Source organism: Leptonotus elevatus, chromosome 15 (assembly GCF_054856555.1).
Source record: "Leptonotus elevatus isolate MCC_2025b chromosome 15, RoL_Lele_1.0, whole genome shotgun sequence".
In the NCBI taxonomy this organism is placed as follows: domain Eukaryota; kingdom Metazoa; phylum Chordata; class Actinopteri; order Syngnathiformes; family Syngnathidae; genus Leptonotus; species Leptonotus elevatus.
The window spans coordinates 5,810,023-5,837,987 of NC_141253.1; the positions used below are offsets into that span (position 1 = coordinate 5,810,023).

Here is a 27,965-nt window from a genome sequence, read left to right on the forward strand (position 1 = left end):
GTAGACAATCTGACCCAGCTCTGTGGGTTGTGTTATACAAAATGACCCAATTTTTTACACAAAGTTGGCTCTAAATGACCCAAGTAGAGAATCAATCCTTTTTCTTTTTTTTTTACCCAGAGTTGGGTTATTTAAAAAAAAATTGGTGTGGAATTTTGCAACCCAACCCAAAAATAAATAAATAATAATTCTAAAGACAATTTAACATAACTACCATGTGCACCTCAAAATGGTATGGGAAATTCAATGGTCGCTTGCATCTCAAAAGAATGATACCATTTATGGTGTGCCTCCAACTTGAGAGCTTACATAGATTGATCCCCAAGTTCCTGTTTGAACAGCGTTGCAGAAACATGTTCTTATCTTCCTATTTTCTGGCTCATCAGGCGCCGGCGTGGAGGCGTGCACAGAGTGCGCGGACGGCTACCTGATGGAGGAATGGAGGTGCGTCTCCTCCTGCAGCAGCGGCTTCTTCGCCACAAACCCGGAGATAGCCGACGGGCGCAGGATGTGTAGGAGGTGAGCGCACTGGTGTGTGCTCAGGTGTGGGCGTCTTGTTTATCTGCTGATAGCAGGCCTGCATCTGTGCGCGCGTGGCTGCTACGCGTTCCTGTTCCTGTGCTCCTACAGGTGCGACGCCAGCTGTCTCACCTGTGTCGGGCCGAGCCGGGCCAACTGCAGCAGCTGTTCCGGCGGCCGCAGCCTGCAGGAGGGCGAGTGTGTTCTCCAAACGGCGTGCGCAGATGGTCAGCGTCTGCCCGCTTTTATTGGCTCACGTTCCTCCGCAACACAACAGGAAGCAGCGGGCGCACGTTTTGCTGTTTGCAGTCACACTTTAAACACTCGCTCGTTGCTTTGACAACAGCTCGTTTGGGCTGCTTGTTTGATGCTTGTAATTCATTAAGTGGGCTATTAATTAACATTTTAGAAAAGTTATTTTGTGCCGAAATAAATTACAAATCCACCCCCAAAACATGTCAAATAATTAATTGACAACAATGTATTATTGAATTCATTAAATTATTCTTTAATTTGATAATAATAATAATTTAATAAAATGTCCTCAAATAAACAATGACAGATTATTTTAAAGAACCTATATATCCCAATATAGCATTTTTCCTTAAAATTGCATGAAATTAATGGTAATTTTAAAAGACCGCAAGTACCGATATAAAATATTAATAACAAATTAAATTGATTTAAAGTCAAATAAATACACAATTAGAAAATTATCTATTTAATTAAACTATATTAGAGGGGGGAAATAATAGAAAATAAAATATTTAATTATTAACAATTTCATTTAATCTGGATTAATCAGAAATATAAGTAAATTTGTTTATGGTGTAAATGAATAAAAACTAAATTTTGAATGCATTAAATTAATCAAATTGAACAATTTAATCTGTATTATATTAAACATGCAACTAATTACGTTTTTAAACTTCCTATGCATCACCATTCAACCAATGAGATTATTGACCCCGCCCACCACATCCTTAATAGCTGACTTTTCGCACCATTTTTAATGTTGCTTTTTAATGCATCATTAAAGTTCATCATCATTAAATAATCATTATGAAATATCCATTAAATTAACAACACCCTAACGCAAAGAGATCATGAAATACATAAAATAGGGTCAATATAATTAATAAATAATTAAATGATATTTCACAATTTAATAAGTGTATTGAACTATTTTTTATATTGGTGATATTTTGGCACAAACAACCAATCATATCGTTCTTGTATGACAGCGGAGTACCAGGCCAGCGACGGGACGTGCCACCCGTGTCACCCGACATGTTTGAAGTGCACGGGACCGCAGCATCAAGACTGCATCAGCTGCGCTGCTTCACAGTCAGTTGGACTCACTCAAGAAAATGCTGAGTCACACTATTGTCCCCCACCTCATACTGTACTGTACAATTGTGATCAATAAACCAAAGTGCTGAAAAGCACTTGAAACTGATGACTCTACAAAAAAAAAAAAAAAAAAAAACTCATTGTAAGTTTCTGTCCAAATTCAATTCTTAAAGGTTACAGCATCTCACCAATTTAGTGGGAAATGACACAAAAAGTCTCAACACTGAGTTTGATACTGACTGGGATAATTCAAATTAACAGATTTCAAATATATATATATATATATATATATAAAAATATAAATAAATCAAGTATATTTTTGGTTTGCTGTCAATGCAGCGCTCTGGACGACGGTAGCTGCCTGGCCAAGTGCGTCCGCGGCAAGTACCAGTCGGGTGGGCGATGCCATCTGTGCGATCACACCTGTGCCACCTGTGTGGAGGCGGGGCCTTACAACTGCACCAGCTGCGATAGAGGTGAGGACCGACCGTTTCTTGTCACCATTTGTTAGTCTTGTCTGTGTATTTGGTACTCAGGACAGGAATAATAATCGATTGGATGATGAATTGAAAGTTGAAGCGATTGATGCAGGTGTATTAATTGACTCCACCCAGCAGGGGGCTCCTCTTGATTTACTCAACTGGTTTGTGGTATGGAGAAGAAGAAAAAAGTTAAATTTTGGATGAAAATTTTTTGTAAAGTAGTAAATACGACCAAATTATGTTCGCATGAAAAAAATTGCGATGTTACGTGTTAAAAAAAACTAGCAAAAAAATTCCCATTGGAAATGAATGGGGCGTCGTCCTCAGCCTTAATTTTCTAAATTAAATCCTCATTCAGGCCACACTGAACAATGATAATAATGAAAATTTAACCGAGCTTTCGAAAACCCCGCAGATAAGTTCGCAATGGAGCGTTACCTCCACCAAGGCCGCTGCGTTGACACCTGCCCCGAAGCCTTCTACCACACGGAGAAAACTTGCGAGGCCTGCTCACACCATTGCACGCTCTGCACAAGCTCCGCCCACTGCCTGCGGTGCAACTCGTCCTACTACGTGTCAGACGGCGCCTGCGTCAAGCTGGAGTGCGGCGAAGGCAAGCCAAGTCACGTGAGCGCCGCTCGTATTCTCCACTTCTGCCGTAAAAGTGGATTTCCTGCTTGTCTTCCAGGGGAAGTAGAAGATCCAGATTACAGCGACTGCATGGCCTGCGAGGAGGGCTGCAGGCAGTGCGTCCTATGTAAGATCACATACACATGTGTTAAAAAATATATATATAAATCATCAAATTAGTTATGTACATGACCTTTTTCTCGCAAAAATAATTTCAATCTCCTAAAATTATTATTTTAGTCCTGCAATCAGGGGTGTACTGGGTTCAAAATTCGACACGGGTATTTGAGGCGGTACTGACGGTACTTTATTTTGCGCCGACAAATTTCCGCTGCAGCTCTTGGCTCGTGTGTGGCCGATGCGCGCAGCTGATGTCCGGCCTGGAATGGCCAACATGTGCCTGCCTGTGATTTAATTACTTTTTTTTAATGTTAATATTAAGATTTTCATATTTTTACCAAATTTAATTTAAAAAATTCATTTTTCCCCTCATAAGTGTACAATTTTAGAACCTATACCTAAAATTGCCATTTTATTCTTATTATATGGATTTTTTTTTGCATTAATATTTACATTTGATTTAATTCATTTTTTGATTATTTTCAGTGGATAAACTCTATTACACTACAGATTCATTCTTGTAAAAAAAAAAAGTTATTCTAATACAACAGTTTTTTTATAAATTAACGACAGTTTAAGATTTTATTCTCATAAAAATGTTGAGCCTTTTTCCCCCTCAAATTTACGTCACATCGTTAAACATTAAACTTAAAAAATATAAATGTAAAAAAATATTTATTCCCTTGAATCACAGTCTTGTTTGTTTGTTTGTTTTTATAAATAAACAACTATTTTTTTCTGCTAGATTTTATTCTCTTAAAAATCTTATTTCTCATAAAAAAGCATTTTTTTCCCTCAAAAGTTACGCCATATCGTTAAACATTAAACTTTACAAATAAAAATATAAATATAAAAAATATTTATTCAATAATAAATGAACAACTTTTTTCTGCTAGATTTTATTCTCTTAAAAATCTACAACTTCATGTCTCTAAATATAAAACTTTTACTTTTAACTGATATTTTTTCTCCATACTATCATGATTGTCTTAAATTAGAACTTTTTCCTTGCAAACATGTTTTTTTAATTTATAAATATAAACTATTGGTTTGACAAATACAACTTTTTTTTCTCAAAAAATGAAAATGTTATTCTCATATATTAATAACTTTTCTGTAAAAAATTAACACAATCGCTGTGGATGGCTCCACCCATTTTAGTGTTGATCCCACCCACAATAACGAGGGGTTTACATTTAACTGAATTTTTCTGTTGAACACATACATTTACGATTATCGGCCTTGCCCATTTTCCAAAATACACTCAACAACATAAAATAATGGTTTAGGATAATCTTGTATTCGAGACATTGGACAATCTGGCCTTTGAGTATTAAGGACACTATTTGACAATACGAAGGTGTTTTTGTGAACCTTGAAAGTCCAAAAGGAGCAGTCGTGATCTCAAGCAGCAACGTTAAAGTGTCATCCATATTATTTTCTGGTCCAAAGCAATCAAATCCTAAAGGCTCTGCTGTACTTAATTTTTTTCTTTTCGTATAAGAGGAGAGCTGAACGTGTTTGTCTGCTTCCAACAGATAACCCCAGGCATTGCCTGTCCTGCAAAGAAGGCTTTTACAAGTAAGGCTGCTGCTGCCTTGTGTGATCTCGCCTTCATCTCTACTCGCTTAGCCTCTCACTTTACCGATAACGCTACTGTCCGGCGGACATTTTGGCCGCGAAGAGTGAAACAGATTTGAGGATTTGAGGAAAAGTCCGCTTATCGACCGGCGCCTTTTGTGTGCAGCTTCCAGGATGGCTGCTACAAAAACTGCCCCGCCAAGACGTACAGCGTGGACGAGGAGATGACGTGCGTCCCGTGCGACAACAACTGCGTCAGCTGCGACCAGCACGAGTGCTACTGGTGCGAAACGGACCTCTTCCTATCAGGTAGCTTTTTTTTTTAAACAAACTTCTCTACAAACAAACACTGGAGACAAATAATAAACTTCTTAAATAAAGCAAAGTGTAAAGTCACATCGCCAACTAGTGGCCTGGCATGCATATTACAGCAAAATATATTTTTGTTTTGTTTTCTCAGAGGGAAAGTGCGTTTCCGTGTGTCCTGAGGGTTTTTACAGCGACGAGGACACCAACGACTGCGAGGAGTGCCATGCCGACTGCGCGCTATGCAGCGGCCCCGGGGACGACAGCTGCGTATCGTGCGGCGATGGCAAAACGCTGACAAGCGGACAGTGCGTGACCGACATCGACGTCTGTTCCGTGCGGACGTTTCGAAGCGGTGAGAAGAGCAATTCAACAGATTGTTGTCCAAAATCAATCTGGGATTTCATCCTAAGTACTCAATCAGTGCTACTGAACCTCTGCCAGAAAGATTTTGTGATGATTGATTAGTATTTGTGGATCATTTAGCTCTTGTTTCAAGACTTTAAGACACATCTAAGCAACATCTTGTATTTATTCTAATTGTAGAACTTGGAAAGGCTAACGAGAACATTTTAAATGAAAAAAAAAAGAATCTTCCAACTAAAAATACTAGCTAGTTTGCTAGCTAGCCAACAATAGTCAAATGTACATTTACTTCTTTTGATATTGATTTATATGGTTTTATACAGTATATGGCATACCTTTATGTCATTTTTTTGTGCGTTAGTAAATTTGGTGAATTGTCACCTAGCTCTACTTTAGTTAGCTTCCAAGTTAGCACAGATGTTGAGCTAATTGTTATAACTCTACAAAAACGACACAAAATTTAAAACGATACTAAAAACGTGCTATTTTAAACTACCCAAAACAGTTACTTTTTCTTCAATGCCAATATAATAACAATTGTAGCCTTGCTGGGGTGCGCAACTGTTTGTCAACTATTTTTCCAAGCTGTCATTAATCCACATTGTTGACTAAAGAGTGTGTTTGGTGCGGCAGGTGATGGTGAATGTACAGAATGCCATCCATCGTGTGAGTCCTGCTCTGGAAAAAACAAGAACCAGTGTACCAAATGTACAAAAGGTCTGTTGGAACCTATGATACTTACATTAACTCATTTGCTCCCAAAAACGTATAAATATGTTCTATTTTAAATGTTTTAAGCGTCCCAAAGACGTATTTATAATTTTTTTATGTTTGGTTTTTATGCTAGAGCATACAGAAGGCTTTGATGCAGCCTCTCAACTGCAGAGAACGGTTGAGGAAATGGTAGTTATTACAAAAACGGCCGGCAGGTGCCAGCAGAGTATAAGAGATCAACCAGGGCCATGTGAATAATGGTGAAACTATTGCTGCAAAACGGAAACAGAAAACTCTAATCTTTCTTTTGGTAGATTTTTTTTTATAGCAATTGAACACAATATTCTGTGGGCCTCAAAATCCAATAAAACAGCTGGGAGCGAAGGGGGTTGCTTCAGTGAAAATGGCTGGGAGTGAATGAGTTTAAAGTAAATTTGTTTTATTTATTTATTTATTTATTTTGTTTTCATCATTACCAATACAATGTCTAAATCATGGTTTTTGATACTGAGATTTACTTTGATATACACTTCTGAAATAACAAATTGGCTCATATTGCCTTTAGTTGTGTTTTTATTAATGATATTAATGATAATGATATTCCTCACAATAATTATCAACAATGTTTTAACTAGATAAAAAAAAAAAAAGACATTTCATTCTATAAATCTTTGCGGTGCTCTTCCAGGACGCTTCCTGAGCCCCCAGCAAACATGCGTGTCAAAATGTCCGCCGGGTTCGTTTGGCGACCGGCTAAGCGGTGAGTGCGAGGCGTGTCCCGCCGGCTGCTTGTACTGCGTGGACCTTGAGCGCTGCACCCGATGCCTGAGCCGACCCGCTGCGGTTTTGTTCCTCCAAGACGGCCAATGCGTCCCACAGTGTGTCAGGTCAGATGTACATCACTTTATTAAACGTTTGCAGATTTTATATTATATATATATTATATTATATTATATTATATACATTTAATTTCAAACGGAATGGAATTCAAGCCTCTCAATTTAAGCATTGAACTTTAAAAATTTTTGGGGTGGTCAGGGTTCATTCAAGGTCGCAAACCGTTGGAAGGACGTTCGCCAACAGTTTTAATGTTTGACCAGAAAAACGGTTTATGACCATTAAAGCTGTTGACGAACATCTTTGAGACAATTTGTGACCTTGAATGAACCCTGACACACACAAAAAAACATCGTCGAGAGCCTTTGCTTTGCCTTTTCAGTAAACACACTCAATATTTTAATTACCCTCATGAGTTACTTTCATTTAGTCTCGGGTCTCTTGAAAAAGTCAAGTCAGTTTCCATATTATGTTCGTAATATGAACTTATCACCACAGGCTTCCTGCAGAGTCTTAAAAAAATAAAAATAAAATAAAAAAATCAAACCTCATCCTTGACATATTCACTGGCCATCATTTTGACTTTTCTTCCTTGACATTTATGAGCAATTAAATCGACACTGCCTGAGCGTCATGTCCTTGCACGCCATATCCTTGGGTGTCCATTAGCGGCCAGATGACGGGATGAGAGCCCACCCAATCTGACTTTATTACCTCCGCCAAGGAGGTTATCGCCGCATGCTGGTCGCAAAATTACAACCTCCGACAAAGAAAAACACACTGGAATGTCGCTTGACTCGTTGAGCCATTTTCAGCAGTAAAAAGTTCATCTTTTATCCTGAATTAATGAATTAATTTGATAACATAAAACAAATGTTTCCACTTGCTGTCAACTGAAGATGACATCACCTGTGCTGAGGAAGTACGTATACTAGGTAACGACCAATCATGGCTCAGTTTGCTGACCAAACCCAGAACACAGGTGAGCCATGATTGCTCGTTACCTATTTCCTCAGCACAGGTGATGTTATCTTCAGTTGACAGCAAGTGGAAAAATGTGTTTTTAAAGGTATTAATTGTACAAGAAAAATTATGAAGTTATGAAATTAATTCTGGACAAAATATTAACTTTTTACTGCTGAAAATGACTCAATGAGTCAAGTGTCCCTTTCATTTTTTTTATTATTAAATTGAGATGCAGAAATCTGCCGAAAATGTTTCAACCGGGTTTATGTGCATTATATATTTTTTTTTTACTAGAAATTGCAATTTTACCACACAATCAATGTGAAAAATCGTATGCAACTATATGGCTGTACTTAATGCATGTTTTTGATTAAGTTTGTTAATATTGTACAGGGTGTCCATAAAGTCTCTTTACAATTAAAAAAAAACATTACAAAGGCAGTTGATGAGCTATCTTAACCAGATTTGTTAGATTTTAATCAGTGTGTTTAAAAAAATAAATAAAAAATTATTATGGTGCTCATATTGAGGTCTTAAATGAAGTAAAAATAATAATAAAATAAATCTTTGTAATTTATTGTTTTGATCGTTAAGATTTATAGAGACCCTGTTTATTAATATAATTTTAAGAATCTCTTAAATCGTTTTCAGCCTTTTAGTAAATTCCGCCATTTTTCGACAGTTTTGTCAAGCACAACGTTGATATGAAAAATTCCCGCGCAATAACTACAGCATGTTTGCTACGACCATGACGCAAAAAAACATTTTGTCTTAAGACAATAGCAGATATTACTGCCCCCCCCGATGACTTGTTTTTTCAATTCCATTATCCACATTAGCGAGCTCGCATCATTTCTACTCTTCATTGTGAACTCATGCTGTCAACAGAGGCTACCCCGCCGGTCAGGCGTGTCGAAGCTGCGCGTCGGACTGCGCGTCCTGCGAGAAGAACGCCACCTACTGCCTGAGCTGTGAAGAACCTCTGCTGCTGCTCGATCACCAGTGCGTGGAGGCGTGTCCCGCGGGCCACGCCGTCCACATCCGGGAGTGCCGACGCTGCCCTCCGGCATGTGAAGACTGCAGCCCCCTTGGAGAGTGCACAGGTAGCGTTAATGACAATCTCAATGCGTGCATGAAAGAATCCTCATTTCTTATTTGGCGTGAAAAAATGGTGGTTTTTGCAGCCTGCGAGGAGTATCACTTCTTCCACGAGGGCGCGTGCCTGCCCGAATGCCCCGAGTGTTTCTTTGCCGATAACGATCGACGGGAGTGTCTGCGCTGCCACCCTGACTGCCGCTTGTGCGACGGCCCCGGAAGCGACGACTGCGACGCTTGCGTGGACCCGCAGGCTGCGTTACGAGACGGCGAGTGCGTGGACGCGTGTCCCGCGAGGACCTTCTTGGATGACGTCACGGGAGAATGTCAAGGTAGTCAAGTGCATCTCGCACATACGGAAACTCTCACTCCGACATCCATCCCCTCTCACACATAGCCACACACACTTTCGCTCACATAGGTAAACAGACACATGCTCTCACACCTACACTCTCTCACTTATACATGCACACATAGTCCCTCTTTAACACATGTACACTCACACACACATTCTCATGCACACAGACACACACTTTATCTGTCTCACACACATGCAAACTCACACTTAAGTCCCCTCTCACACACTGCAAACAGACACATACATGATCAGGCTCTCACACATACTGTATATGCACTCTCATGTAAACTGAAATTAAACTCACACATTTTTATGCCCACAATCTCTTTAACACTTTTTCCTCCCTTGCTCTCTCTCACTCACACACACACACACACACACACAGGGAAACTCTCAATCACTTGTTGTCTTCACGCTGCCACACACAAACACTTTCGCTCACCCACATGTGCAAACAGACACACATACATTATCTGGCTCTCACACTTACTATATATGCACTCTCATGTATACTTAAATTAAACTCACACATTTTGCGTAAGTCCCTCTTTCACACATGTACATTCTCACATTTTAATGCCCACAATCTCACACTCTCTTTAACACTTTTTCCTCCCTTGCTCTCTCACCCACAAAGGCACACTCTCAATCACTTGTTGTCTTCAGCTCACAAACACTTACACACTCTCTCACAAGTTTTCTCTGTGATTCTCGCACAAACATTCACACACATTCTCTCTCACACACACATAAGTAAACACACACACACACTGTCTCATTCAAACTTTCCCTTTCACTCTCGTATTCCCTCTCTCACATGCATTTGACCTCACTTCTCACACAATCTTGCCGACTAAGATCTCTAATGCACGCTCTCTCTCTATCTCTCACACTCACACTGCCTAACATTCACTCTTTCAATCACATAAACTCACAGGCACACACACTATGGATTTCACATGCACTCACACACACAAACTCTCATTCTCACATTCACACTCTATATGCTACACCAACTCTCTTTCATTCACGCACTCTCACACATACACACACTCGTTCTCAACAACACACTCTCTAAACTTCACAATTTCCCTGTTGCTCACACACACACACACACACACCCTTTTACTTTCCTCAGTTGACTTGCGTCTGATTTTTTAGTCAACATTAAAAAGTTCTCCCTCTGAGCGCCCTGAATAATTTTAGCACAGACTAAAATAGCAACGACGCTCCTCAGAAGTTAGGCAGCTGTCATGTCGCCTCCAGATAGAAACTCGGCTGGTTTTGTTACCTTTCTGACCCTAACCCTCAAAAAGGGTGAATTTAGTTCTCTTTGCATGTAGCGTCAGCCTAATTATTCTGAATTTGCCTTGTTATTATATATTTTTTTCATGTAAATTAAAAACTTTCATTCTTGTCCAGTACTCCTTTTTTCACTTCCCTCCACCAAAAAAAAATAAATTAAGTAAAATATTGTGTAACTTTTAGTATTACTCGCATCGAGTAGTATTGATGTTAATGATTCTATTTTATTCAGTTTTATACTAAATAAAAGTCAAATATATTGTTTTGCTTCCGGTTTTAGAGTGTGACATCTCCTGCCTCACCTGTGTGGGGCCCCTAGCCGGCTCCTGTTCCGGCTGCAGGGAGGGCCACAGACTGGAGAACCGCAGGCAGGAGCCTCACGGTCGCTGCGTGCCGTCGCATGACGAGTGCTCGCCTCACGAGTACGGCGACGAGCGCGGGGATTGCCGGCCGTGTCACAAGAACTGCCGCCGCTGCTCTGGCCCGGGAAAGACCCACTGCTTGAGCTGCAAGCAGAGACATCTTCTACTCGGTGAGTTCTCGCTTTAAATGTCATGTTAGTGATTATTTATGGAGGCTACGTTGTACAAAAGAACAACATCAAGTTTGTCTTGACCCAAATTTATAACCACATATATTTCAGTACACATATACATATATTAGGGCTGTGGCAATGAATCGAAAATCAATTACAATTTCAATTATTGCACTTCACAATGACAAAATCAGCATAATCGTAAAAAAAACAAAGAATATTAATACATATTTTTGAGTTGTTTAAATGTATACATTTGCACTTTTTCATTTAAAAATAACTAATTTAATCATTTTTGTTTCATTCAAAAGGAACTTTCATAATGATAGTGTTTCAAAAAATTTCATTTGTCTTAATATTTTTTTAATTCGTTTTTTACGTTTAAACATTTTCTTGTTTTGTACCAAAAAAATTAATGATGGTTCTACTGCAGTGCGCATGCTGCACTCCAACTTTAAGTTTTTGCCAATAAATAAATAAATATATATTATTATAAATAAATAATGTTACATAATTAGAGTATTTTTAAAAATATTTTTAAATGCTTAAATATTTTCTTGTTTTGTACCAAAAATAAATAATCGTTTGAATAATCATGATTTCAATTATTGCCAAAATAATCACGACTATTATTTTTTCCATAATCGAGCAGCCCTAACATATATAATACTAAAATACAAAACAAAAATACTTGGTTTTATGTTAAGTTATATACAGCAAGAGCCATGTGAGGAGCAAAGTTATCCTTTCAAAGTAAGAAAAGCAACAATGGAAATGCTTCCCGTAACTTAGATGGCAGCTGCGTGGACGAATGCCCGCCAGGTTTCTACACTGATGAGTCACGGCAGAAATGCGAAGCGTGCCACCCGACTTGTCAGTCCTGCGCCGGGAAGCGCAGTCTCGAGTGTCTGGCCTGCAAGGAGCTTCTCTTTCGCCACGGCGACCAGTGCGTGGAGACCTGTCCACTCAGGTAACCTCAAAACATTTTCTAGATATGATGTAAGGTTAGAACGAAATAACTCAAGCCAAAATAGAAACAAATTATTTTGTTAACGAAATAAAATGAAATTACTTTTAAAAAGAAAAAAAAAGAAAACGAATTGAAGCTACATGTTATGTTTATAAAACTAAATACAACTTATTTGGCAAAAAATGTTCATGTTGTTTTCATCTTTTTCAATTATTATCATACATGAGCTTTCAGGGTTCATTTTGAATGTATTTATTTTGGTATTACTGTTCAGCCATATTGAAGAAGGAACAACAAACAATTATTATTATTTTTTTAGAATTGTAGGTTACCTTACTTTATGACACAATACTTAGTGAACCTTTTTTCTTATTATTTTGCACTCAAATATAAAAAATACTACAAAAAATATAATAAATATAAATAAATACTACTACTAATAATAAATACGAATAAACACTAATAAGAAATTATAATACATAATAAAAATCAGACAAATACTCTATATCGCTGGCGTTTGGCCAAGACCTTCTTCCTTCAAAATTGTCAATATTCCACCATTATTATTAATATTGCAGCATCAAAGAGAGCAAGCCATTTTCAACACTTTAGATTGGTCAATAATTCATAAAAATTACACCCACAGATGTGGACTGAACCAAAAGTATTGATTAAAAAAATAATAATATTTGCTAAATTGTCACTTATGAGGGTTCGGCCTGGCGCCAGTGATATGTTGATAGAAGGGAAAGAAAATTAAATCTAACTTTAAAACTAATAAAAAATAAATAAATAAATAATAATTTAAAAATATCAAAGTTAATAAAAACTGACATACCTGCCATTAATTAAAACTAATTGATTAGGTTTTTACATGCCGTCAATATTCGGGTTAAGGTCAAGATTCGGAATAACCCGTTAAGTTAACATGTGAGTACACAGTAAGATAAGAGCATGTTCGGGTTTTAACACGTGTTTACATGGCCTTTCAATATTTGGGTTTTAAAAGGGTTAACTTGTAAACAAACTAATTGACATTACACAACAGAAGTCCAAAAACGAAATAAAAACTAACTATGATGAAAAATTCAAACTATTTACAACCCTGTCTCAAAACAATCTCGTTATACAATATTAGTGTTGACAATATAATGACGCTTTAAGCCCCTTCAGAGCCATAGATGGTCCCCGGTGGACATTGCATATTCACGTGTCTAAACCAATCAAACGCATCATTTGGATGTCGTCAACACTTCTGGTTCCTGATTGGATCTTAACTAACCAATCACAATCGCAAGTTGATTTGCATGATGGTCACGTTAAAAATGTTACATATAAACTTGGTAAGTTTACAACAGCCATGTTATCCTGGTGTCCACTATAACAACTAAAAACATGAGATAAAAAAAATGTCCATGTTATGTGGGAAAAGAGTCAAAATCAGCACAAAAAAAAGAAAAAGAGAGAGAGAGAAATTTTGCTCAGCAGAAAAAATGCGAGTCTGAAGAGGCTACGCTGGAAAAAAAATGTAACGGCAACAAACCGATACAATTTTAAGTTGTACTGTTTTAGCCCAAAAAGCACAAGATGATGTCATCACTATGCAAGGTTGCTATTGGATGTCTGAAATCTCAATAAGATGTCACCAAATGATGTTGTTGCTATTTGATTTGGACATAATAAAATATGGCTGTATGTTGTTGTTATCTGTAGCCGCTATTTGCTATATGTCTTTGCATATCTAAAGTCCCGACATAGTGTTGGTGCTACGGTACGAATGTCACGTCACCATCCAATGTCGGCCTTGAAACTTTCAAAAATTTCAAACATTTCCAGGAATTTCCGTCAGGAATCTCCTAACTTTCCGCACGGCGTCATTTCTTTGAAGCTGCGTCACGTGAGTGAAGTGAAGCGCTAATTGCGTGGGGAGATTCACTTCGCGCGGCTGTAAAATGCTAATTGTTGCTGATGTTTAATTGGCGGGCGGCGGTGGGGAGAAATTAAATTAATGTGGCGTTAAATTGCAATTAAATCCAGTTTATTCCGATGAATTGGCTGAAGCCTTCGCGCTTTGTTGTTTAATGGAGCGTCATATCCATACACTGACCTCTGCACCTTCTTCCTCACAGTCACTATGGCAACCAGGCCACGGGGACGTGCGAGCCGTGCGACCCGGCTTGCGGCGAGTGTTCGGGAGACGGGCGTTGCCTGAGCTGCGCGGCGAGACTGGTCTTCATGCCGCGGGAAGGCCGCTGCCTCCACGACTGCCCTCGCGGATTCTACCGCCAACGAGATGACGATGACGCGTATGCTACGTGCGAGCGTTGCTACGGCAACTGCGCAACCTGCTCAGGTTAATTAATTAATTAGTAATAGTTAATTGATGACGCCGTAGAAATGGAAAATTAACAAAATACAGCGGTGGTTGAGGTTTGAGGGAAGTCTGCTAGCTTAATGCTAACACACGATGCAAAACGCCATAGACGGGCTAACCGCATCAGTGTTGTGGTATTATAACTCATAAAGTATTTTTATAAAGTATACTTGAACCCTTAGCCTAGTATGGCTTACTATTTGGCAAGTTCAAGCTACTGTCAAATTGCTCCACTTATAAACCATCACATGATGACATATTTTGCAGGAAAGAGTTCTCAGTCCTGTGACTCGTGTGGGCCCGGTTACCTCCTGTCAGGCAGCACGTGCGTGTCTCTGTGCGACACGACCAAGTACGCGATGATCAAGGTACAGTAGAATCGTCTTACTTTTTTTGGGGGGTGTATACTCAAATCAAGGCCTCCCCTCGAGGAACAAAAAAAAAGGGGGGAAAAAGGAAGGAAAAAAATTATATTCTTTTTAAATTGTAAAAAATAAAAATACATAATAATAAAATTCTATGATATATATATATATACAAAAATAATATTTAAAATATATATTAAAATTAATTAATTAAAATAATTAAATAAATAAAATGAATACATTTATTTTTAAAAACCTTCAGTTTATATAATCATTTCAAAACAAAATCATACAAATATCTTAACAAATAATACAAACCGTCTGAGCGCGTATGTTGTCCGTCAGGGTTCCAGTCACATCTGCGAGGACTGCGATGCCTCCTGCCTGCGCTGCGAGGGTCCCGGCCCGGCCAACTGCAGCGCGTGCCCGCCACACGCCATCCTAGAAGCCGGGGGGCGCTGTCTCTTTTGCTGCCACGCCGCCGCCGCCGCCGCCGCGACCCACACACAAGATTGCTGCAACTGCACAGAAACAACAGGTCGCTTTCATTATTGTTACTTTTTGGTCATACTGAAGAATAAGAAGATATTATAGCATAGCATTAAAAAAAAAAGTTTTCCAAAAAAAAACAAATATTGATATTTAATTTACCTTTTGGAAGGCTTTAATATTAATCTCTAATTATTGGTATTAAATAATGACTATTAATGTATTCATTCATTCACTCAAGTATTGTTTATCGGGATGTTTGATACCAGTACGATTACTCAATCAATTCTTGAGTAGTCACTAGTACTTAAATAAAAGAAGAAGAATTATCCCAATATGGTACTTTCCTTAAAACCACTTGAAAGTTTTCTATTTTTCTCATTTCTACTTCCTGTTCATAAAACAGCCACAAGAGGGCAGCCAATATTGGTGAGTGCAAGTAATGATACTGTGCCAGATATCGGCCTGATACCGATGCCTGGTATTAGTACTCGCCTATCCACTTTTATATTATTTTGAATTTTTTATATTTTTATTATATATTTAAAAAATATCTATATAATAGACATCTCCAATTTTGCTGTTTTTACCTTTAAAGCATGTTATTTTAATATCTTTTTTTTAAAATAATAATAAACCTATAAAAATATTTGAGTAGAATAAGATAAAAATAAACTAATTTTTATTTAGGAAGATGACTTATTTTTTTCCCTATATTTTGGTAATGTAATATAATAAAGTATAAATACTATACTGTATATAAAAAAGATGTGCTTTGTGTGTGGAAGCAAATAATTAACATATAATTAAATAATTATAATATCATTACAGATATAAAATAAGTACAAATAAATTAGTTGGGGGAAAACGTGATTTTTTAAAAAATAATTATTTGGGAGGGATCGGAATTTGAGATAAGAAAAACAAAAACAAAGGCCGGATAAAAGTCTTAATGAAAACGATTAGCAATGTTTTGAGGAAGTTTTTTGGACTTGTAATGTCACAAAACACAACATTTCAGGTGAGTGCGTCCTCAGCACCAACCTGCCGTTCAGGAACGAGGATGAGGAAGGTGAAGAAGATGAGACGAGGGGCAACCTGGTGGTCTTCATCATCGCGTGCGTCCTTCTCGTGGCTGGACTCGCCGCCGCCATCTTCCTCATCCTGTACTCGCGCTCCAAGAGGGCGCCTTCGGACGGGACGCCGCGCGGCTACGAGAAGCTCGCTTCCGGATCCGGTTCCGGTTCCGGCAACTCGGGCTCCTCCTCGTCTTACTACAAAGGCACGCAGATGGTGGACATGGGCCAACGCTACTCGGCCGGGAAAGATGACGAAGATGAGGATGACGAGGAGGACATTGTGTACATGAGTCGGGACGGAACCGTGTACAGAAAGTTCCGCTACGGACAACTGGGTGACGACGACGACGACGATTTGGAGTATGATGACGAGAACTGCACGTATCGATGAAGAGCGTTTTTTTGTTTTCCACTTTAAAATAAGGATGAGGAATATCACAAATCGTTTCATGACGTCTTTATTATTAACTCATTCACTGCCATTGACTGCTATAAACGTCAAAAATTAATTTCAACTAATTCTATTAGTTTAACATTTGTTCCCACTTTTTTTTTAACAAGAGTATGAAAACCTAGATTTTTTTAATTGTACATTTAGAATAGATATAAAATTTGTGATTAATCATGAGTTAACTAGTGAAGTCATGCGATTAATTACAAAAAAAAATTGTAATCGCCTCTTGCCCCTAATTTGTAATAATCTTTAAAAAAAAAAAAAGGAAATATATTTATGGCAGTGAATCAGTTAATATTTTGTGGTATAGTAGTGTGCTGAATGTATTCTTTTATCTACCCAAGGATCAGAATCGTGAGGAGACGCTTAAGGACACAAAAAAAAAAAAGGGTAAAAATGTGATTTATATATCGCCATTTGGAATGTTTCAGTGTTGACAATGAATCAGACAGAAGCAATCGCTCAGACACCAGTCTATTGTTTATTGAACTACAAGTGTGTTTGTGTGACGAGGAGGCTACATGCACGGCTATGCACAAAAAGGCACACACAAACACGCACGCACATTCATAAGACGTTGTGCTTGTTCATCATAAAGACGATTATTTGATTTTGATTCGATTAGCGCTCGTCATTAGGACGTGCTAGTTATTATGATTTGATGTATTAGTCCTTTGTGAGCTAAATCATCTAAGGGACACTTGATTGGGTACACCTGAGGTATTTACTGTCTTATGTATGGATGTATTTTTGCTTATTATTGTAACCACTAATGGTTGTTTCGAATATTTTGAAACTTCTCCTGGACTTAAATACGACAACCATAATATTCAAATATTTTTTGAAACACAAAAATAAACTTTTTTTTAATTATTTTTTTTTAGAATAACATATTGGAACCTTTCTACTGTTGTATTTATGTATTTATTTATTTGAAAGGTTCTGAATGTTTTAGATGGCTTTTGGAATGATATAGAAGTTTGTAATATACTGCATATTTTCATAATGAAATAAATACATAGGAACTATTTTAAGAAGGAATATTAGTGTAACAAAATTTGTTAGTACTCTTAAATATATGAAATGGTTCAGAACCTTTAAGATTTTTTTTAACATGAAATATGTAATTCCTTAGAATGATGACGTTTTTTAAAGAAATAAATATTAGAAGTAGTGATATTTTTAAAGACTAATTACAACAGTCCAAATAGATTAAATGTTTTTTTAATTGGAATATATTTTAATCATATTTTGGCAATTAAATCCATCATATGTTTAGATTCAATTGGAATTAAATAGTTGTTTTTTAAAAATAAATATTAGAAACAGTAATATTTTGAAAGATTATTTACAACAGTCCAAATATTTTAGATGTTTTTTTAAATAAAATAATTTTTGATTATTATTTTTTAATAAACTTTTTGATTTTTGCAATTAAATTCATCATCTGTTAATTAATTGTAAAATCTTAAGTGAGTAAATCTTAATTGTAATTTGTTTAGAATATCAAAAAAAATTCAAATATTTCATATCTTTTACATAAAATAGTTGAACTTTCTATTTTTTCCAAAATATTGCCAAATATTCTTTAGAATAAATGAAACCATTTGCAAGAGTTGATTCTTAAATCTTACATTATTAGAAATGTAAATTTTTTAAATAAAACATTTGAAACAATCTATATTTCACGTTTTTATAAAATATTACACCAACAATAGATATTTCCAAATAAAATATTGCAACATTCTTAATATTAAGTACAAAAAAACATTTCTGAATATTTTTTAAACGTTTTTATAGTCTAACATGAATAAAATAAACAAACAGCAGTTTTGGCAAACCACCGACATTAACAAAACACTTTTGTATTTTGAATGTGAATCTTTCGATTGTGAAGCTGTTCATGTGTACCTAATGAAGTGTCCGGCGTGTGTATACTATCATGTGTGTCTACTACGCATTCAACTCCATTTCCACTTGTGATGTTTTCTAAAAGTTGTGGCGCAAATTTGATGCTTTTACTTTGAAAACACTCATCTTACTCTGAAACACTGCTGTGTGTGAGCACGGATTATTGCTTCACTTCCTGTCGCCTGCACAAGTCTATGACATCACTGCACACACACACACACACACACACACACACACACACACACACACACACACACACACACACACACACACACGCACTCACCAGCTGCTGTGCGAGCGGCCTGCTGTGTGCGGGTCCCAGTACAATTTCTCCAAGTTGTGTTGTCATAAGATAAACTACACACACACATACACACAACACACACACACACACCACACACACACCACACACACACGAGGACGGTGACCTCCACGATCAAGGAGCACTGGCACCCGTCTCGTTTGCTCTGCAGGGAAGACACAAAAAGAGTGTTACATAAAACAATGTACACACGCACCATTTCACACACAGTATCTCAACTACACTCCCACACTCTTACATTTTCACACCGAATCTCTCATGAAAACTCTCTCACCCTCTCTCATGCATTACACAAGACACACATCCCTCTTTCACACACAACATTCTCACTATTACACACTCACACACCCTCCCTTATACTCTTACACACTCATATTGACTAACTCTCATTCGCACGCACTCTCATTCACACATGCACACACGCGCTCCCTTACAAGCTCTCATTAACACTCTCACACATTCTCACTCTTATGGGAAACTTTGACAAATTCTCTCTCACACTTTCTCACTCACTCACTCACACACACACTTTCTCATTCACACATGCACACACAAACTACACACGCGCTCCCTTACAAACTCTCATAAACATTCTCACACGCCTTCAGTTTCACACAATCTCGCTCTCACGATCACAACTTTCTCATGCCCACATTTTGACAAATTCTCTCTCACTTTCTCACCCCCCCCACACACACACACTTACACTCTCACACATACTCATATTGACTAACTCTCATACGCACCACTGACAAATTCTCTCACAAACTTTTGCACTCACACACACTCACATTTGACTAACACCCTTCCTCACACTCTCTCTCACACATACATTCTGTCTCATTCACACATAAACTTCCTCAACCACACACTCATTTTTACATACTCTGTCAAACACTTTCTCTCACACTCACACAAACTCATTTTGACATTCTCTCTCTCTCACTAGACACGCCCTCCCTCACAGCCACTCATTTGCACATATTCTCTCTCACACACACACTTTCTCCCTCACACACAAACTCATTTCGACACACTTTCTCTCTCACGCACACATACATTCTCACTGGCATGCACACACACACACTAAACACGTCCTCCATCACACACCTTATTTTCACACATTGTCTCTTACACAAAAACACACTTTCTCACTTCACTCACTCACATACCCACACACACCCTCACACACTCTATCACACACACACACTCATTCTGACACCTTCTATCTCACTCTCACAAATATCCACACAATATCTCACACACACACACACACACACACACACACACACACACACTGACCGTGTTGGCTCGGTTCCCAGCAGAAAACTATTCACTCTGCAATGAAAGACACAAAACATAATGGAGTGCTTCTTTTTGCGGTAGAGCGGGACTTGTGATTTATGGCGGCGGGGATTTTCTCCGGCGTGATTCATCAGCCACGCGTTTTTATTTGAGGCTGTAAATCGTACAAGGACGCTCGGAGATGCCTCGTTTGCTTTGTTAGCTGCGTCGTACATCAGCCGGTAACCGCCGCATCTTTGCTCCCTCACAACGCTGCACACCACATTTTTCATTTAGTGGATTAGTACTAGTACGCTCTTTGTCCTCACTCGTAAAGATAATTCAGTGCACTAGTAGCACTAACATAACCCCTATTAGGGTTACAAACTAGGGCTAGGGTTTCAAATTAGGGTTTTGAAGTTATGCTAGGGTGTCAAATTAGGGTTTAAAACTAGGGTCTCAAATTACGGTTTTTAACTAGGGCTAGGTTTTCTTATTAGGGTTTTGAAGTAAAGCTAGGGTTTTATATTAGGGTTACAAACTAGGGCTAGGGTTTCAAATTAGGGTTTTGAAGTAGTGCTAGGGTTTAAAATTAGGCCTGGGGTCTCAATTTAGGTTTTAAAAATAGGGCTAGGGTCTCAAATTAGGGTTACAAACTGGGGCTAGGGTTTCATATTATGGTTTTGACGTAATGCTAGGGTTTCAAATTAGGATATTAAACTAGGGCTAGGATCTCAAATTATGGTTTCAAAATAGTGCTAGGGTTATTATAACCATTAGTTTTTTATTTATTTTTTATCTTTGATTTAATACACTTGAAGGATGTTGAAGTAGTAGTAATATTTGTGTGTTGCTCACTTGGAATTCTCTCCTGCTTCTTTGAGTTCTTGGTCCAGTCTGGAAGGTGAACAGATAAATGTAAGATTGTGTCTGGTCAGGGTGACTTGTGTATGTGTGTGAGAGTTTTCTCACCTAATGATGCACTCTGGGATGCGGACGCTCTCCATGGGGATGAGCTCCTGCAGCTCGCCCAAGCTGCTCACGTACTTGATCTTGCTGCTGAACTTGGTGCTGGAATAGAGCGTTGTTATCACAAGCGTCAACACTGGCAGGAGCGAACAAAGACAACGACAGCATCAAAGATACCTCTTAACTTTAATGACTCCAGCGAAAAGGCAACAACAAAAACGGCAACATCAAAAACACCTCTTAGTTCGATGTCTCAAACAAAACAAATGCCAACATCTAAGACACGTTTAAAGTACAAAAACTCAAACTAAACTGCAACATCAAAGACACCTCGAAAGTAAAATTCATTGGACAAGCAAACCGATAACATAAGAGATACTTCAACAAACAAAATGACAACATCCAAGACACCGCTGAGGTTCAACACCTCGAACAGACAAGAGAACGTTAGAGTCAGTTTAAACGGAAAAAAAATATCGAAAAAATATAGATTCGGATATTTCTGAAGGCCGATGCCTCAAACAGACAAAATTACATCATAGACAACTATAAATAAAACTAACAGGAATATAAAATAGAAATACAATGCCACAAAAACAAGTAAACCATCAACGACACCTCTACCAGTACAAAGCCTCCAACAAGCAAATTACATACAATGACACACAAATGCTCATGAAATACACATCAAAAAAAATTGAACATCAAAGACACCACTAAAAGTTGATGCCTGGACAAAACACAACATCAAAGAGAGCAGAACTTAAAAGGTTAATGCATCAAACACGTGCCTCTAAATTCCTTGTGCCTCAAATCAACAAATTGCCAACATAAAAAAAATCACTTAAAGGTCAATAAGGGGGGATCAAAGACACCTCTTTAAGGTTTATTCATTCCGTGAACCAAGATGACAACATCAAAGACACCTCTTAGAGGTTGAGTCCTCGCCTCTAAATTTCCACACCTTGACCAACCAAAACAGCAACATCAAAGACTCCTATTAAAGGTCGTCTCAACAAAGTGACGCCATCTAAGAAGCTTCTCAAAGGTGATGCCTCCAGCTAAAAAAATAACGGACAACACCTTCAAGTTCAATGCTTCGAACAAACAAATAAAAAAAAAAACTGACAAAACGGCAGCACCAAAGACACCTCCACATTTTAGAACCACAAATCAACAAACATCAAAGACATCTCTTATGTTCAATGCCTCAAACAAACAAAATGACAACTCGACTTCGCTTTTTAAACTTCAATAGCTAGAACAACACAACAACATCAAAGACAACATATACCTGATGAACGGCTTGGTGATGGCCAGGATGGTCCTGATGAACCAAGATGGATGCAGGATGATGAAGGACTTCAAGTTCTTCCTGAGCCTGCATGACAACAAAGCATGCGTCGTGATGGCGTGTTGTTTGCATTTTGTTTCCGCCCCACTCTCAAAGGCGCTCTGCGGATCACCTTCTGTCAATCATCTGGTAGCACTTCTTTAGCCAACCCAGGCCCGGCATTCTTCTGTGGGGCGTGGCTCCATTCAGGTACACAATCATGTAGTCCTCTGCCACCATCAGCTCCAAAGTGCTAATCACGAAGCTGAACACACACAACACAACGCAAATAAAATGTTCATAACATCCTGGACTCGTTACCAAATTTAACTTGGTAAATGGATGAATTATTCTTGTGGTAGTAATAGTAATAAACCGTATTAATATCATTATTAATAGTACCGTTTGTAGTGGTGGTGGTAATAAAAAATGGAAAGTAAAATAAAATGAAATAAAACCACATCAAAGACACCGCTGATAAGTGATTCAGACATACAAGATGGCAACATCAAAGACACCTTATTGAGGGTCAATACCTAGAACGACACTCACATGTCAAAGAAAACTCTTTCATGTTTAATTGCTCAGCAACCAACTAAACAATATCAAAGACACCTCCAAAATGGAAAGGCCTCAAACACATTTAGAAGAGAGTGAAACAACCAAAATCTTCAAACAAAACAATCAACATCAAACAACACCAAATATTAAATGCCTAAACTAAAACGACATCAAATAAAAGTGTAACATCCCAAGCTCAATGCCATGAAAAGAGACGCAAAGAAACCTCTAACAATTCATACCTCAACCCAACAAAATGGCATCAAAGACACCGCTAACATATGTTGAAAAAATATATATATCAAAAACAGTGCAACCTCCAAAATCGAATACACGTAATGTCGACATCAAAGACAACGAAAAATGATGTTTTTTCAACAACAACAAAACAGCATCAAAGACACTAACATTCAATGCCTCCTCCAAACAAAACGCCAAAGTCCAGTGCCTCAAACAAACAAAATGACAACAAAAACTTCTAGCCTTCAATCCCTTGACCAACAAATCGAGACCATCAAAGACGCAAAGTGTCAATTTTACCAATTGCGTGTATGAAGCTACACGCCAATTCCAAAACTGTGCTCGTGGACATTAGCGACCTCGCTCTATTTATTTATTTGTGCATTTTGTTTATTTATTTTCTGGTTCCCTTCCGGCAGGCTAGCTGTCGTTCACTGTTAAGTGACGCCGCACGGAGGAAAAAAAAAAAGAAGGTGCGAGCACTGCACGCACATTTCTCTGCAGTTTGTTAGCTGCGAGGGGAAAAATCAATAAACGGGGTGCACTTGTTTTTCCTGAAATTCGATTTGCTTGATTTTACATGACCGGACTGTCGGTTGCTTGCTAAAAAAATGGACAGGCTTCAATTGAGCAACTTTGAACAAATTCACATTCACACACGCTAACATTAGCTTGCTATTGCTAACCATTCTATTGTGTTGTTGTAGTGATTTACAAGGGATATTGGTAGTAATTGAGAAATGAGCAGCGCACTCACAGGAAAAGGTTCTCCATAATGTCGTGGTAGTCGTCCCTGTCACTGTCTGGCAGGAAACAAGCGGCAAACACGATGATGGCGTTCACACCGTTGCCGTAATACCCTAAAGAGATTTTTTTTTAAGCGTAAGAAAAAAAGGGACACAGTTATTCTTCTTTTTATTTTTTATTTTATTTTTTATTTTTTTACTGAACATTATTTCAAGCTATTCCTTCCTTCAGAGAAATCAGTGAATTCAATTACACATTTTGTTCTTTGGCATTAAAAAAATAAAAAATGAACAAAACCCTTAAGGTTGTAAAGTTTTTATTTGTTTTTAATTCAGCAAAAAAAAAAAAAATGCATGAAATGGATTATGAAATATCAGCAAAAGTGCCCCCAAAAAAATTCTCAATTTGATGACACGTAAGTCATGTGATCTATTTGCATTTTGAAGTAATCTTGTAAATTTGTAAAAAAAAGTCTGATCATTCGCTTTTGACAATTATTCATGAATGAACTAATCGTTTTGTTCTTCAGCGAGTAGAAAAAGAAAAATGAAAGTAAAAAAAAATCATTCAAATTGATGCATAATTTTACGTCAACGGGTTCCAATTTTTTTTGCGGTTGTTATCTTTGTAACAAAATAATTTGAGCGCACTACGTAATTGGCATTTGGACTTTTTTCCATCGTAAATTGTGGAAAAAATTAAACATACAAATTCAGACAAATGTGGAAAACATATTAGCCGCTACACGTTTGGTTCTTCCACGACAAAACATGAAAATTAACTAATAATTTGACCGTACATCAAAAGGTTCCACTTTTTTTTGTGGTCATATAAAAAAAGAACGTGATTAGAATTTTCAATAGGTTTTTCTTTTCTTTTCTTTTCTTTTTGTGAGTTTTTAGAATAAAAACAACACTAAATTAACAAATAAGTGGTTCTGCATTTTTTTGTTTCGTTTTTTAGCCGCTTTTGCTGTAACCTCGCTGAAAAAATCCTTTCGACTGGGAAACATAAGAACTCGCACCGGCAGGGAATAACCTCCGCTTGTTGTCTTTTAGCTAGTTTCCTTAAGCTAGCTCCAATCATTTTGACAAATGACGACAAAGCTCAATGTTGATTCTTTTGGAAGATGTACCTCCGTGCGAGATGACTCGCATGTAGGGTTCGATGATCTTCATGTTGATGCGGTGCTCTTGCTCGCCGATGATCACCGTTCGCCACAGCTTGACGTCCTGACGCTCGTCCTCGGCCGCGTACGTCGGGATGGCTTCGTACGACTGGCTCGCCCGACCTCGGCTACCCGCTTTGGGATCTAAAGACGCGCGGAGGGAAGAGAAATGGATCGAGGGTTTTTTGGGAACAAAAATAATACAACTATTGAAACGGAGAGTGCGGGTGGTGGTATGCATGGTGAGCAGTCATCAAACTGGTATAGAATTAAAAGCAAAAATACATTTGTGCTAATGTTCCTTTTAGGGATGAGTCCTTTTTTTTGTTTTGTTTTTACAAACAAGTTGAATTATTGCTTTTACTTTTTACGGGTCTTTTTCTTCGACAAAACAAACGCTTCATCAAAATATGTGAAATCGCCGAACTTGTCCCATTTCCGTCCGATTTTTTTGTCTGACCTACCGTCCCAGTCCATCTCGTGGTCCGTGTAGTCCAGGTAATCCCCTTCATCCGGAGTGTCAAGGTCATCGACGTTGATATCAAGGTCGTCGGGCGTCTCGCCCAAGTCATCCTCGCTCTGGTCCAGAGAGAGGCTGATGCGGGGGGCCGACAGTTTCTTTCGCTGGGTGCCGCCTCCTTGGAGGGCCAGGGAGGTGGGCGGCACTGAAATAACAGCACGAGGGGTTCGTGTTGGTTTTGCACGAGGGGCAAATCTGGCCGTGCCCCACAAGATATATATTTTTTTTAAACAATTTTCCTCAATAGTGACAGTAATAAGCATCTTTCAGTATTAAGAAAACAGATACAGGTATACAAATCTGATTTATTATTATTATTATTAATAACTTAATACTAATACACTGTATCGAAAAGTACATTTAATTGTGAATTCTTTTTTTTTTTTTTTTTTTACTTTTTTGTTGTTGCATTTTACTAAATATAAAAAATAATAAAAATAAAAATGAATCCCTACATACTCTTGGTCCGCAACTCATGGATTATATTCCCGCCATTCTTTTCCCATTTTTTTTAAGTTAAAAAAATACTAATAATAAAAAAAATTGACCATCTCGTTAAACTAAAAAAAAAAAACTCAAACATTGCTCAAATTTGGCATGAACTCGTATGAGGTTGATGAGGCACTATGTAAAAAATAAAATTAGTTTAAAAAAATTTGATACAAAAATTTGATAAATTATGCATAATGTTATAAATAATTATATATTTTCCCCCAATACATTTAAATAGGCGGCAATCATAGGTGATGATAAAAGTAATTGCAGCTCAAACAATACTAACATTAATGCTGGCAGCTGTACAGTATAAAAAAATATAGATTTAATTTTTGGATTTAAAATATAAATATAATATTGCACAACCTTTTAAAAATACATTCAATTGTAAATTTGACAACTATGATCCCAACACACTTTAATACTAGTTCAATCTCATTTTACAGTATTAAAAAACAAAAACAAAACAACAAACGACTCACAGATCAATTGATTTAGAAAAAAGGATTCCCTGCACCTTCTGCTCACAAGCTCCGCCTTGATGTACAAAGATGTTTATATCTCAGTTGAGATGTATGACGCGTTGACTGTAGTGAATACGTCATTTTTAAAACGCGTTTGAAATCCACACTTACCGGGTCGACCATCGCTGCCCTCCGAGTTCATTTTGCTCTGCGACGCCAGGTCCATCCCCGGGAGGACCTTCCAAAACAACAAAAACACCAAACCTTAATCACAACAAACCAAAATAATTCGCATCTCAAATAGAGATCACGTCGTCGTGTGAATGTGAGAACTTATGACGTCACAACAACCCCCCGCATTGGTCGCCTTGTGGGTGAAAGGACTGCACGATCACAGGCATGCAAATAACTCATACATAATCAATAACACACCAACTGGAAATATCCTACTTAACGCTGTGGCTACAAGGCAGTCAAATGCAAGCAGTGCTGTAAAGATAGAGAAGCAAGATACTCCATCTCCATCTCCCCATCACATCCCCATTTTCATTCCCTCATTTGCACATACTCACCGCTACCGGGAAGAAGAAGACGCTCTCGCCGCCTACTTCCTGCTCCCAGCCTCCTCCCCCTCCTCTTCCTCACCCTCCTCCTCTTCCTCGGGAGATGCTGGGCTCGCAGGCGGCCGGCGGCTTCCGCCATTTTCTGCCCTCGTGACCGGGGCTGTGCTCAAATAAGGGCGACCACCTGCTCCTATAACAGCCCCACCCCCATCCGCTCCCCAAGGCGGTGCAGTAGTGTATGTGTGTGTGTGTGTGTGTTATTTTTATAATATTTTTGTTATTTTACAAAAAAAAACAACTCATATATATATATATATATTGATTGTTAAAATACATTCACAAATGTATCGTAATTTCACAAATATTTTTCTGGTATTTAATGGAAAAAAAATTCCATTTTAAATTTTTTAATTTTACCATCATTTCTTTGTGAATTGACAATTTTTTTAAAGGGAAAATAACTACAATTTCTGTAAATGTCCTATAGATG

General features: G+C 37.9%; 2 protein-coding genes across 7 annotated transcripts in view; one reads left to right on the forward strand and one right to left on the reverse strand.

The window, feature by feature from the left end:
• The window catches only part of LOC147161740 (proprotein convertase subtilisin/kexin type 5-like), a 29,616-nt gene extending 11,819 nt beyond the window's left edge, over positions 1-17,797 (forward strand). For both annotated transcript variants that reach the window (XM_086095922.1, XM_086095923.1), the window contains 19 exons: positions 387-519; positions 631-746; positions 1,764-1,866; positions 2,212-2,348; positions 2,770-2,967; positions 3,043-3,111; positions 4,643-4,685; positions 4,852-4,994; positions 5,146-5,346; positions 5,991-6,074; positions 6,760-6,958; positions 8,763-8,977; positions 9,059-9,301; positions 10,913-11,164; positions 11,960-12,137; positions 14,267-14,490; positions 14,779-14,879; positions 15,222-15,414; positions 16,387-17,797. In XM_086095922.1, coding sequence (XP_085952048.1) covers positions 387-519; positions 631-746; positions 1,764-1,866; positions 2,212-2,348; positions 2,770-2,967; positions 3,043-3,111; positions 4,643-4,685; positions 4,852-4,994; positions 5,146-5,346; positions 5,991-6,074; positions 6,760-6,958; positions 8,763-8,977; positions 9,059-9,301; positions 10,913-11,164; positions 11,960-12,137; positions 14,267-14,490; positions 14,779-14,879; positions 15,222-15,414; positions 16,387-16,835 — 3,281 coding nt within the window. In that variant the 3' untranslated portion in view covers positions 16,836-17,797. The remainder of the gene's footprint in view (positions 1-386; positions 520-630; positions 747-1,763; positions 1,867-2,211; positions 2,349-2,769; positions 2,968-3,042; positions 3,112-4,642; positions 4,686-4,851; positions 4,995-5,145; positions 5,347-5,990; positions 6,075-6,759; positions 6,959-8,762; positions 8,978-9,058; positions 9,302-10,912; positions 11,165-11,959; positions 12,138-14,266; positions 14,491-14,778; positions 14,880-15,221; positions 15,415-16,386) is intronic.
• On the reverse strand, positions 1,511-27,632 carry prune2 (prune homolog 2 with BCH domain). Of its 5 annotated transcripts, none has more exons than XR_015097198.1 (15): positions 27,363-27,485; positions 27,084-27,150; positions 25,898-26,098; positions 25,401-25,577; positions 24,276-24,378; positions 22,851-22,982; positions 22,679-22,765; positions 21,388-21,486; positions 21,274-21,312; positions 20,434-20,469; positions 19,093-19,276; positions 16,410-16,639; positions 10,935-15,397; positions 8,836-8,961; positions 1,511-3,107 (listed from the first exon to the last, which is right to left on the reverse strand). XR_015097198.1 is itself a non-coding variant. In XM_086095929.1 (10 exons), exons 1-10 carry the CDS (start codon positions 27,136-27,138, stop codon positions 19,246-19,248), a joined length of 960 nt encoding a protein of 319 aa, XP_085952055.1. In that variant the 5' UTR covers positions 27,139-27,478; the 3' UTR covers positions 17,361-19,245. The 5 variants fall into 5 exon arrangements, 1 of the variants encoding a protein (XP_085952055.1); XR_015097196.1 differs by having other exon boundaries at positions 1,512-3,107; positions 27,485-27,632; XR_015097197.1 differs by having other exon boundaries at positions 1,512-3,107; positions 27,345-27,485.
• Positions 27,633-27,965: the final 333 nt, after the last annotated feature.